Source organism: Neurospora tetraspora, assembly GCF_033439725.1.
Source record: "Neurospora tetraspora strain CBS 560.94 chromosome Unknown B0H65scaffold_1, whole genome shotgun sequence".
In the NCBI taxonomy this organism is placed as follows: Eukaryota; Fungi; Ascomycota; class Sordariomycetes; order Sordariales; family Sordariaceae; genus Neurospora; species Neurospora tetraspora.
This window is the reverse complement of record NW_026944383.1, coordinates 1,491,403-1,504,200: the sequence shown is the minus strand read 5'-3', so window position 1 is coordinate 1,504,200 and position 12,798 is coordinate 1,491,403. Positions and strand designations below refer to the sequence as shown.

The following is a 12,798-nucleotide window of genomic DNA, read 5'->3' as shown; positions in this document are numbered from 1 at the left end:
TAATAAACCTTTCGAATACGTTATTAATATAGCGCTCGTAATTTTATATATTATTAGAATAAATAAAGATATCGTCGAAATAAATAGTTATATAAACGTTAAGGATATTATAAAGGATATTATTAATATAATTTTAGAAAGCCCTTAGGGCGCCTTATAAACTAAACGGTATTATTAAAAATTTAAATAAATTAAATTATATAATAAAAACGGTTAGCTATTCATAACTCTATTTAACGCAGATATGGTTAAAAGTAGTAATTATATTGAATTTAATAAAGATTTTAACATAGCAAATCGCATTAAGGGTCTTTTTAATTAATAGTAAAAGGTAACAGGATTTAAGAATTATATTATTAATATTTCTATAATTAATGTATACGCGTACTCTGCCGCTTAGCTTCTTAATAAATAAGACCGCTATTAATACTTCGGATTAGGATGGCTTAATAAATTTCTTCTTAAAATTATTATTAATCTATTTTTTAATAACGTTAAATTCGTTAGAGTTAAAAGCGTAGCCGCGAGAGGTGGGCAATATAGCTCTCGGACGGAATTCGAACTTGAAATTATAAAATTGAATAGAAAGAAGGACTTTAATACCTTTTTATTTAAATATATTAATATAAGACTAATGTTATTTAGGGAATTTAATTTAGATTTAAGCGTTAATTTTAGGAAATTTATTAGCCTTTTTGTAAAACTCTATAATATTTTCCGATATAATCTTATTAATAGAAACGTTATTAATTACAAAGTAATCATTAATAACCCTCTTATAACGGGGAAAATCCTCCTCTTTACTAGTAAAGTAGATAAAGTTAGCTACCCTTATCGTACGGAGCGTATCCTTATTTCTTTTATTAATTAAAGTATTGATTTATTAATAGAAATAATTACTAAAGAATCGTTTATACTTCTAACCTCTCCCTTCTAATACTTCCTTAATTATATCTTCTATTAAACCGTTATTAATATCTCTAATGTCTAAAACTCCTCCCTCCTCCTCTACTTTATCCTCCTCAATTATTTTCTTAATATCTTCCTTTATATTAATTCGTATTATATAAATAATTTAGAATCTATACTTTTCAGCTAGCTAATTAAAATTTGATATAGGTAATTCCCTTAATATTATTAGGGTTAATAAAACCTTTAAAGATATCACAGAATCTAACCAGTATACAGTAATTAACGTTATTAGTACAGACTCCTTTAACTACCCAATAGGGAATTAGAGAAATACGGAGGCCAGTTTAAAACAATACAACGGCGAATATAAATACTTATTCCAATCCGCTAGGGATCTTACCAATAAATATAATTCCTAGGCAATTAATAACCCAACTCTTAAAGTAATTAAACTATTAATAAACGGCTCTCTTTACAATTACAGAAATAAATAAATAACGTATAGACTTTTATTATAATAATAATTCCGGTTCCCCTTCATCGGGGACTTCCTTATAAAAAGGCTTTCTATATACGGGACGCATACTAACTACCTTAATAGGAAATACATACTATTTAACTAGTAGTATATAACAAAAGTAAATTAAAATTTCGTAAAGGAAGTAACTATACTATTTGTAAGCGGGACCGAAACGAAGGGAATCGTTAGGCTAATCGATACTAAGAATATAATAAACTAACTAAAAATAACCCAAAATAATAGGGTTATCCTTAATTAAATCGTAAATAAATAGGTCGATAACTTCGTAATAAACGCCCACTTATATTATTAACTAGGAAAAGTAAATAATACTAGTTTTAGCGTAACCGTTAACGAAGTAAAGAAATTTAGGGGTCGCTAACTTAAAATAAGAGAATTAGTAACAATAAACGAAATAGCGGTTAATAAACCCAAAAGCAATACAACCGCTATTAATAAAAATAGAGTAATACAATTTACGCAATCTATAGGATAAGTAAATAGAAAAATTTAATAAATTAAAGTATTTGTAACAACTATCTATTAAAAGTTTATTTATTTTTATAATGAAATGGGCCAAAACAACACAACAACACAACACAAAACCAACTATATACTACAACAAAAGCTTACTATAAATAACCGATCAGGGCTATAATACTAGAAGTCATAACTAAAATAGACGAAGTAGTTAACGCTAATTATAGATAGAAAGGTTAAAGTTTGAAGTTTAGAGAGAAGAGGATTAAAGAGAGTAAATGAATAGGTCGTGAATAGTTTTAGAATCCAAAGAATAAATAAATATAAAGCTCACTACTCGATAGTTAATAAATAAAAGTGACCTTTTTCCTCAATAGAGAAGTAAAAAATCAAGAAAACGCTGAATTATTAATAAAATAACTAATTAAATATTTTACATAAAGAAATAACGAAAAGTAATTTAAAATATTTAACTAAAATATATTAAAATATATTTAAAAAAAATATTATTATTTCCTTATTATCATCCCTCTTTATAATCCTTTTTTTTTTTTCGTATTAATCCCCTTTTTTTTCATTATCCTCCTATTCTTGCATTCTTCTTCCATCAATCTTCTTTTTCTATCGACAACTTATTTAATTTTATTTATCAATTATAAATAAATAATTAGCCATCCAAACAATCCACATAATCAATTATCTATCAATCTCCTAATCTTTCCTATAATTCCTAATTAATATTAATTAACCAGTTCCTTTTAATCTTATAACCATACTCCTAAATAAAATACATTGCAGAAAAATCGTGAAAAGAATCAGCGCAAAAATCATAAGGCATACCACCCCAAATCAAAAATATTTAGCTATATAGGGATAAGCCCTTTATCTTCCTCCTCCTTATCCTATAAATTAGGGCTTTTAAACGCAATTTAGTTAGGAGGTTATATATTTCCCTAATTATAAATAGAATCGTTTTCGTCGCCTATAACAGGACTAACGAAATTAGGCTAATAAACGGGGATTAAATAGTAGTAACCACCGGGGCCGGGGGTACCGGGAGCTAGAGTACCTATAGCCAGGGTAGCGCCTATAACATTAACCTAATAGCTGCCGCTATTATAGGAGCGCTATTAACCGTAACCATATTAACCCTAGGCGGGCTACTAGCCACCAGTAGCGTTATTACTGGTATTATTATTATTGCTACTACTTTTATTCTTATTCTTATTCTTATTATAATTAGAGGGCTTAACTTCCTTCTTAAAATTAATACGAAAACGCTATTCGGCTGAAAAATAACCCTTCTTACCGTAGCGGGTACATATTCTGTTCTTTATACGAAATTTAAAAACCTTATTATTAATTATATAAAAGAATTGAATATCGGAAGCGGATATAACGTTAAAGTATATAGCGTTACCGCCTTAATTAATATTAAATTTAAAAGTAAAGGCGTTAGTACTTGTAGTAGTACCGGTTTTATAGAAGGGGTTAACATTCTTCTTATACTAATTTTTATTTTTTAAATTCTTAGCTAAACTACGGGCCTTAATAAACTATTTCTTATACTTATTATTAGCAGGCTAATTACTCTAATAAATAAAGGTAATACAAATACGTTCGTTAGTCTTCTAATAAAAATAATAAACCTTTATACTATTATTAAAATTATAGCAGTCGATAAAGAAAATAAATTTGTCCTCGAAATCCTACTACTTTATTCCGTTAATCATTTTAACTCCTCTAACTCGCGGCGAAAATAAACGACGACGTTAACATTATTATATTTCTTATCGAATTCGTTAAGTAATTCGAAGGTTATATTCTATTTAGCGGGCTTACCGGTAAGGACCTTATTAAATTCGGTTTCAATAACTTCGAAGGGGGGGCTTTCGATAGAGCGGGCGATTAATAAAAATTTAATACGCTCGATAATAAAAGTTTTTAACTCATTAACCTAAGCTAATTTAATACAGAAACGCTAAGCGTAATATTTAATAATACGTTCGATAGAAGTACCTTTACTATTGAAAGCAAGAAATATAATAATATACAATACCAACTTATAACCGCTATCGTCGTTGGAAATTATTATCTTAGGATCCTCGGGGTCCTCGTCGTTATTAAAGTCCTCGTCGGTAGGCAGAATAACTTCGGCCTTAGAGGCGGCGATAAAACGTTAATGAAAGTCGTTAACGTATTTAAAATACTTATCGCGTTATTTCTTATATACTTTCTTCGAATTTACGTGGAAGTCGGCGAATTCTTATTTCAAAACAATAATATCATAATTAAGGGTATTAACGACGTTAGAATAAATATCGCGGATAATAGTAAACTCGTCAGCGTAATTATTACAAAGGTTATAGATAGCCTTATTATAATTCTTAATTACTTCTTATACGTAGAGGAGGGTTTAAATTTAGATCGTAGCGATATTATTATTGTAACGTTTAACGTCGTATTAGGCGGTAATAAACTTAGCTTTATAAACTTCAAATTCTTCCTATACTTCTTAGGTTTAAATACGGGCGGTAACAATCTCGTTATAGAGAAGGCGGTTAAAGGCCTTAAAAGTTATTTAAAAGATAAGGAATTAAACGAAGCTAAATGTATATTCGGTAGTAATATCGATTTAAACTGCTTAATTGTTAAGAGATTCGAAGGCTTAAACCACGTTAGAATAATATTCTTAGTTAACCGGATTTAAAATAGCGAAGGAACTGACCGTAATAATAATAAAAAATTATTAGTTACCGGGGGAGCGTATAAAACAATATCGTTAAATATTAATCGCTAAATTAATACGCTGGGTAGGTAAAAGGGAAAAAGAGAGTACGAATTACTTAATAGCGATATTCGGCTTAATAATTTACTTAATTCGAAATTAGGATTGCGACGCGGGGTTTTAATTATATAAGGACGAATCTTAATTACGAATCGACAATATTAAATTAGCGACGTCGTAACGATTAAAATTGATTATAATTACTCTTCCCTTAAATAAACGCGCGTAGCGTAATAATAAAATATAATAAACTATTATAGAGCGTAAGGGCACCATTAGGGGTAGGGTAAAATATACGTTATTATATAAGGGAGAGAAAGGAAAGTATACGTAGAGGATTAACTATATAGGCGGGAGCCTAGCAGGCCAATCTATACGTGCGTACGTAAGGCTACATATAATTAGGATATATAACTAGTACGTAAGTACATAGCTCTAAGCTATAGCACCAGCTCTAGCATAGCATATGTGCAGATAGTACAGTGCAACTACATCACAGGCTGGCCCTATAATATATATTATATATAATATTCTACTTCCGGGGAAAGTTTCCCGCATTATATTAAATAATTATTACAGCGGTAAATTAATTACGTTCGTTACATAGGGCTTCAGAAATTTATAACGTAATATAGTTAATTAATTTCCTTAAAGACTACTTTAAATTGAAAATTACAACTTACTATATAATCGATATTAAGCGGCGATTTTAGGAATTAAATAAAGATTCCGTTAATGAATAGTTTAATACTTACGGAATTATATTTAAGAAGTATAATATTAACGGTAATAATATTAAGATTTATAATAAAATAGGTATAAAATTAGGCTACGTAGCGAGCGGACGTATAAGGGTAATTATATTAAAAAATTAGCTAAATATAAAGTAAATTAATACAATTGAAAATGTTACTTTACTAATTAAACTGTATAAGGATAAATGCTTACCGATTTTCTTTATTCATTTCTAATTAAAAATTAACGATATTACTAATCGAAAGTCAGCTACTTTAATAATTAAAATAAATATAACCAGTAAAATTATCCTTATTTATATAATTTTTAAAACGGACTTAATAGAGGATTTTATTACTAATGACTTTAATAACTCTATATAATTCGCTAAATTACGAATTAGCTTTTCGAATACCGACCTTACTGTCGATTAATTAAAATACTTCAATTAATACTCCTTCTATTCGTCCCCTACTTTTACGAAATTGAAGGAAGAGGATAATTATAAACTAAGCAATAAAGGATTCTCCTTCTAGGATTAATTCGGGTATAACTAGTATGGAATTAATTATATTAGTAAGAAGTTCGAAGACTTCAATAATAGTATCGGTTTAAAAAAGCTTTATAAACCAATTTACTATCTATTAATTATCGATAGGTTTAATAATTATTACAATATAAAGGTTAAATAATACGCTAATACTTTTAATATTATTTTAATAGTTTTATTTCCTTATTTAATATATATAATATAACCCTTCGACGTTAATATATTCTCGTCCCTTAAAGGCTATTATTAAAAGGTATTAAAGTAATTTATTTAGCGGGGCGAATTTAATTTTATTCACATTATATTTATTAAAGAATTCAAAATTAATCTCGTCCCTATATTATCATTTCGTCCCCTTACTAATTATATTATCCCCAACCTTTTAATATATCCTCAATAGTAATATAACTGTATATAATATTTTCAATGGGTTCTCTAATATTAGGACGTAGTTAATTAACCATATTAAAGTCCTACTATAAATCCGAATAAAGTAGCCTAAAAAATCCAATCCCGCCTTACCTTCGTTACTCCCTAAAGAAGACCGCTTTTGAAAAGCTACGAAAATCATTACCTATAATAAAAATAAATATTATTATACGTTTAATTCTCCTATACGTATTTGATATTACGCTGCTAAAGTCGTTATTTACGAAGCGCTATTAACGTATAATACTATATAAGAATATAACCGTTAAAATGGGGAAAAGGCAGCCAATTTCGACTATAAAATGAAGCGGCGGGTATATAAAATTATTCGAGAGGGCGAATTTTTAAATCTCTCTAAAGAAGAGCTTAATTAGAAAATTATAAAGAAGTAACGTAAAGAATAATTAATTAAAGAAAAAAAACAATTAATAGACGTTAAAGTATATAATAAAAAATTTTAGAAATAACTATATAATTAATAAGTTAAAGATTTAATTAATAGTAAAAGGAAGGTTATATAGAAGGTTTACTTCGATAATTAAAAGAAAGAGTAATTAAAAGATAATTATATACTAATTTATAAAGAAGATATATTTAACGACGACGAAAAGGAAGAGGAGGAGGAGAGAAGGTTATTTGTATGGGACACATAGGGTATACTAATATTAGAAGTTTTTAAAAGGGTATAAGGTAACCCTTCTTACTTCTTTTTTAATAATTTAGTTAATATTAATCTAGGTAATAATCCCTCTACCGTTTAATACCCTTTAATTATTTAATAACCGCTAGAGTCCCTATTTTCCCTTCTCTGCCTACTTTAGTACCCTATTATTAAAATTAGTTTTCAAATAGCCGCCTATATTAATATATAAATTATTAATTCGATAGAGGAGCCTATCCTTAAGTCTATTACCGACGTCGTTGCTCGTTTTAATATATAAATAGTTAACGTTATATTCGAAGACGAAAGTACTCTTATTAATAACGAAGACAAAGTTATCCTTAAGGCGGTATATAATAGGGAGGACGATAAGGAAGAGGAGGAAGAAGAAGAGGAAAAAGAGGAGTATACCTTATTATTACTCCTACCAATTAATTACCATCTCTTTAATCCGCCCGCTACACTAAGACTTCCCATATAAATTGGACTATTAATATTAATATTAGCCGTTAACCCCTCTACTCTATTAAAATTACAATCTTTCGAATTAATACTATATTAGGGGGTTATAAAATACATTAAAGGTATTATAAGACTTTATATATAAGTACGAAAGCAAATTGTACGTATTAAGAATATATTAGTAAGAAGGGAGGCGGTCGTAGAAGAAATAGTACTTATATTTACACCTATACTAATATTTATATTAATAGAGGAGGCACTAGTACTTGTACCAGCGCTAGAAAATGATAGATAAAAATTGAAATTCTTTTATTTATTTACTTACTACTTAACTAGGCAATATACTGGACTTTAAACAGCTTTAAACAACATTGTATTAATATATAATATAGTACTTTATTATAGGGATAGGACAATTTACTAGTAGTTTACTATGTGGGCTGTCCTAGACTAAAAATTTGTCCTATACAAAAATTTCCCCCTCTTTTATGAGAGGGGGTTGGCAAAAGGGTCCACCTAAGCCATCGCTAACCCCCAAGTATACTACGGAAGACTTGTGGATGTGGACATCCACCGTAGCTGATTGATGGTGGTGGACCGGAACATAGCCTCTATATACCCACAGCGACATAGCCCTGGCCATCTATGCCAACGACATCTCGATATTCATCCCTCGCTCCCCTTCCCGAAACCTAGGGGATTTTAAACTTTTTTTAGCTTATCCAGCTTTTCGTCATCTGAACACAGTGTCAGTAGATAAATGGCGTGTTTGACGAGAACTTAACAGACAAGGATGTCATGGCCATCCAAGCTTCAACCACACCACACGTTCAGTTATCAGAGAGAAGAAGACTTACCCTCAAAGTCAACATGGAAAGCACTACCCAAAAGGATAGCAGGTTCATCAATATTGTGATGCTCATAGCTTTTACATCGATCCTGTCAGCTTCCTGAAAATGTGACAAGGTAAGGTATCAATGGACAGATCGCACTCACCTCAAAGTACCAACACCACCGGCTTCCAGCAAAAACGAAGGTCCCTCATGCAAAGACAACCCAGTCCATCGCTGCGCAAAAGCACGAAGGATGTGTCCATGGGCAACAATCAACACATCCGCACGATCCGCATCAGGATCTCCCTTGGGCTTGTTCAGAGCGGGAGTGTGAAACCTCTCCCTGATGTCCTTGATGAGACGGTCACAGCGCGCGTTGACATCTGCGGGACTCCTGCAAAGGAACGACGAGATTTCCAGTGGTCAGCAATCATACTCCAAAAGAATTACGAGACGCAAGGTGAAACATGAAAGCAGTAAAGGACAACTCACTCTCCTCCAGGACATCCATCCCTCCAAATATCCCAGTTGGGATCGAGGCCTTGCTGTTTCCTCTTCTCCCTGATTTGCGGGCTAGTGATGCCCTCGTAGTCACCGTAATCCCACTCGCGGATGTCCTCAGTGACTTCAACCTTGGCATCGCATGGAACTGCCTTGGACTCGCACTCGCCGTGACGCGCCCATGGCAGCGGGCCTTGGAAACCGAGGTTTAGAAGCTCAAAGGTGCGCTGGGCTCTTTTTCGGGGAGATACGTATCTGTGTGTGTGTGTGTGGTGTTAGCTGGTGTACTGGCCAGTGTTGGCATCAAAGATGTGTTTTAAGACCGCCACGGGCAAAGTCAGCTGAGGAGTACCCGACTGCGGACTGGCTGGTTACACCAGTCGTTCAAAGCATCTTGGCCATATGCACATTCTGGCTCGTCTTTCCTTCTGCTACTTTCAGTGCAGTAAAGGGAAGTAAACCGACTGGGGCATTGTGTACTTATGTATCACGTACAAGAGGAGGAGACGGGAAACAGGGGAAGATCACTCACACATGAGCCAGCTTCTTGGGAACAATGAGGCGGTCGTCACCTATAAGTGCTTTGCCCGTTGCCTTGACACGCTTCTCGCCATTTGCTGTGAGCGGGATGTCGGTCGATCCCGTGTGACGGCCGTCGAGTGACCATTCCGTTTCACCGTGCCGAATGATGAAGACCCGGGGTGTTGCCATGCTTGAACTTTCCGAGTGTTGAGATCTAATTGGACTTGGTTTGTTTGACCCTGAATCTCGCCGATGGGAGTACTCGTGGAATGTTAAAGAGTGGTGTGAAGATAGTGAAACGTTGCTCAACGATGAAACCGCCGGAACAGCCGGGGGAAAGGGATGTAATGTTGCACTGAACAGACGAGGTAGAGTAGTACCTTGAAATACAGTCTTTTGACCACAAAACACTTTCAAAAAGCATCCAATCTCTCTTTTCGGTATCGTGACTTTGTGTGTTCGTCGGTGATCCCTCGCTGTGGTCGACAAAGTTGGCAATAAATCACAAATCAGGGAAGCACGAACACACCAATCCGCATCATCCGCTCCCATGTTCCCCGCCATCATTACGCCATAATTCCTGCCAATGACATCGCGCCCTTTGCCGATCTGGTAATTTCTTGAAATCGACGAAAGGGAACCATCCCGAGCAGCACTGCGCCAGTGCGCACTGGGACTTTTCAGCTTGTGGATTAATTGACAAGGCCATCATCAGTTTCTCAACATCAAAATTGGAACGAGTGCAAGGAGGTAAAGTTGAAAGACAAAGGGGAGAAAACAAGTTGTGATCCACTCCGCAGAAGAAGTGCAAGTTACGTAAACGGAAAGTAACGGGAACTTTTCACAGGCACGGACACAGTCCCGTCCCACCGGCCGCCCTTGTCCGACAGAAGAAGAAAAGGACGCTAAAACATGACGGGAAGTAAAAAGCGGCCCGCTCCATGAACGGCCCGTGGAAGCGGGAGACGAACGCTCGGTACGTAAGTTTCCAGTGTAGGATAATTGTTACAATACGCAGCGTGCATGGATAATGTGTAATAATACATGGCTCTTCGCTACACATACCGTCGCGTACGTAAACGTCCACGGTTATCTCTCCGTCACGGATGGGGCTGCACGGATTTTTTGATGGATCTCGAATTTTACATGTAGTGTAATGCTCGTAACTTACCACTTATTCTCATCAAATATGAATGCACGGTAATCACGGTTCACTATTTTCTGCCTATCGTATTTCTCTGTTTTGTCCACTGCATTACCCAAATTCACGATACAAACAAATCAGTGACGAATGGCGACGAGCAACACCACTTTATTTACCACTTAACCTCCTGATCATTCAGAAAAACATCATGTAACAAATCGAGTACCCGATTTCGGACTACCCGCGAGCGCCATCTTCTCTTCCTCCTCTTCCTCCTCTTTCCCGCTCCCACTCCCTCTCGCGTTCCCGCGCTCTCCTCATTCTCTCCTCCCGTTCAATCCTCACACACTCAAGCCTTAGCTCATCCGCCTGATACTGATAATGCAGTCCCAGGCGTCGCATCGTCTCTAGAGGAGACTGGTTTGGGTCGAGACACGCGAGAATGGAAGAAGGGCCAACGCCGCCAGCGTCACCCCACGCCATCGCCGGCCTGCTCCCTCCCCTTCCATCTTTTACAATGCTCATACACTCGAGCCGCAGCTCATCCGCGTGGTTCTGGTGATATTGCATCAGGCAACGCATGATTTCAACTGGGGTGTTTGGAGGAAGACAGGCGAGGATGGAGTTGGGAGGGCCGGGGCTGGCACCACCACCGAGAGAGAAAGATCGGTCGCTGACGATGTGCGTCCTCTGCTTCTCCCTCTGCTTCTCCCTCTCCTTCTCCTTCTCCTTCTCCTTCTCTCTTTCCCTCTCCCTATCTCTGTCCGGGTCCGTGTTGTTATCGATTTGCTGCTGTCTTTCGGGGCGAATGTCTCTCGATCCGCATCCGCATCGTTCGCGGGTAATCTGTGCGTTGACCACTGATGCTACGGCAGGCGGGAATTGTGGTTTGTATACACCCGATGGTAGTGCTTGCCTTGTTGGTGTTGCTGCTGCGGGTGGAGGGCTGAGGGGTGTGTCAATACCTGGTCTGATAGATGGAGAGTTCGGTGCATTGGCGGGAGGAGTGGTATTGGTGGTAGGATTGGTAAAGACAGTAGAACTTTCGTGCCTAGCTTGTGGTTGCTGATTTGGGCCAACCGTGACAGGTTCCGTCACTCTAATATTCTGCTCTCTTTGTGGTGGTTTTTTATTACGCCGTGGCGGCTGTGGCGGCTGTGGCGGCCGTGGTCTTAGTTCTCGTCCGCCCTTCTGGTGTTCCGGCTCCGGCTCTGGATGATGTTCAAGCCCTACCCCGATCCCAGCTTCAGACAGCAAATCCGACACTGATTCGGTATCCGATCTAGAAGCATCCTTGTCTGCGTGATGTGAAGGTTTACTGACAGCTTCAGAAACTGGGGCGGCCAGATCCTTCCCGCTGCCTGTTTCTTCCTTTCTGCTATCTGACGTGTTCGCAACAGCCGGGTTCTCTGCTTGTTTATTTTGTGGGTTTTGTAAAAAATCACCGCCATTCTCTTTCCCGGTTTTCTGAAAAGAGCAGCGACCGTTGCCGGTGTGGCGGTGCCAGCAGTTGCCACACCTCCTGCCAGAACCGTAGACGCAAAGCTCGAAGGGCCCTTTGCCAGCTAGGCATTCTTTACAGGGATTTTGGGCTCGTTCACCCGTAAGCTGAAGATAAGCTGCTCCAAGCTGGTGCTTTTCCGTAAGGTCTATTGTGTCCTTGTTCTTCCGTAAAGCAATCTCGCGTACCGCCTGTATCAATGTCAGGCTACTTAGCTCCGGATTGCTCATTGACTTCGTCGGCTTCTCTTACCTTGTATTTTCTCAGCTCGTTAATCCTCGTACTACTTAAACCAAGGCTTGCATAGATATCTTCAAGATCCTTGTCTGTGATAATACCTTGCGGTGGCTTCCAGTTCCTTGAAAACTTGGCGTTATTACCATTATTTTCTTCCGTGGCGGTCTGTAAGGGGTCCTGGAGATTGTCTTGGGTATCCATTTTGTCACGCTTTCTCTTAGCGGGCCGGTTGATTGGCAACGTTTCAGCGATTTCTTCTGCCAAAATTTCCATGCGCGGAACATTGGCGCCATCATCCTGAGGAGTACCCTCCGCAAGATCCTCATTGAGTGAAGCCATTGTCATACGCCAATTGTATAGCCTAACGCTTGTGAAGTGTTGTTCACGGATATGTAACTTAGTACATTGTAGAACACCGTAATTTTGTGAGGTTGAGAAAGTTTTCGATCGTTTGGAAAAGGAGTGTCGCACACCGGAAGACTGTTCTCAAGGTTGGAAAGACTGGTATATATCAGTGATTTTG

General features: G+C 36.5%; 2 protein-coding genes across 2 annotated transcripts; both read right to left on the bottom strand.

The window, feature by feature from the left end:
- Positions 1–8,010: 8,010 nt before the first annotated feature.
- On the bottom strand, positions 8,011–9,949 carry B0H65DRAFT_448623 (histidine phosphatase superfamily). Its single transcript, XM_062825909.1, has 5 exons — positions 9,404–9,949; positions 8,863–9,126; positions 8,534–8,764; positions 8,395–8,462; positions 8,011–8,274 (listed from the first exon to the last, which is right to left on the bottom strand). The coding sequence occupies exons 1-5, from the start codon at positions 9,943–9,945 to the stop codon at positions 8,240–8,242; spliced, it is 1,140 nt and encodes a 379-aa protein (XP_062685872.1). The 5' UTR covers positions 9,946–9,949; the 3' UTR covers positions 8,011–8,239.
- A 658-nt stretch (positions 9,950–10,607) lies between these two features.
- On the bottom strand, positions 10,608–12,614 carry B0H65DRAFT_554146 (uncharacterized protein; the record flags this gene model as incomplete). Its single annotated transcript, XM_062830000.1, is given in 4 exon segments — positions 10,608–11,602; positions 11,618–11,871; positions 11,983–12,229; positions 12,291–12,614. 4 exon segments carry the CDS (start codon positions 12,612–12,614, stop codon positions 10,775–10,777), a joined length of 1,653 nt encoding a protein of 550 aa, XP_062685871.1. The 3' UTR covers positions 10,608–10,774.
- Between the last annotated feature and the right edge of the window lie 184 nt (positions 12,615–12,798).

Bases quoted from the DNA above. Each gene is read 5' to 3' on its own strand.
- B0H65DRAFT_448623 (XM_062825909.1), bottom strand. From the start codon at position 9,945: ATGGGAGCGGATGATGCGGATTGGTGTGTTCGTGCTTCCCTGATTTGT. The intron at 8,765-8,862 runs GTGAGTTGTCCT...GTTCCTTTGCAG, and splicing joins GATGGATGTCCTGGAGGAGA to GAGTCCCGCAGATGTCAACG. The intron at 8,275-8,394 runs GTAAGTCTTCTT...CACTGTGTTCAG, and splicing joins TTTCCATGTTGACTTTGAGG to ATGACGAAAAGCTGGATAAG.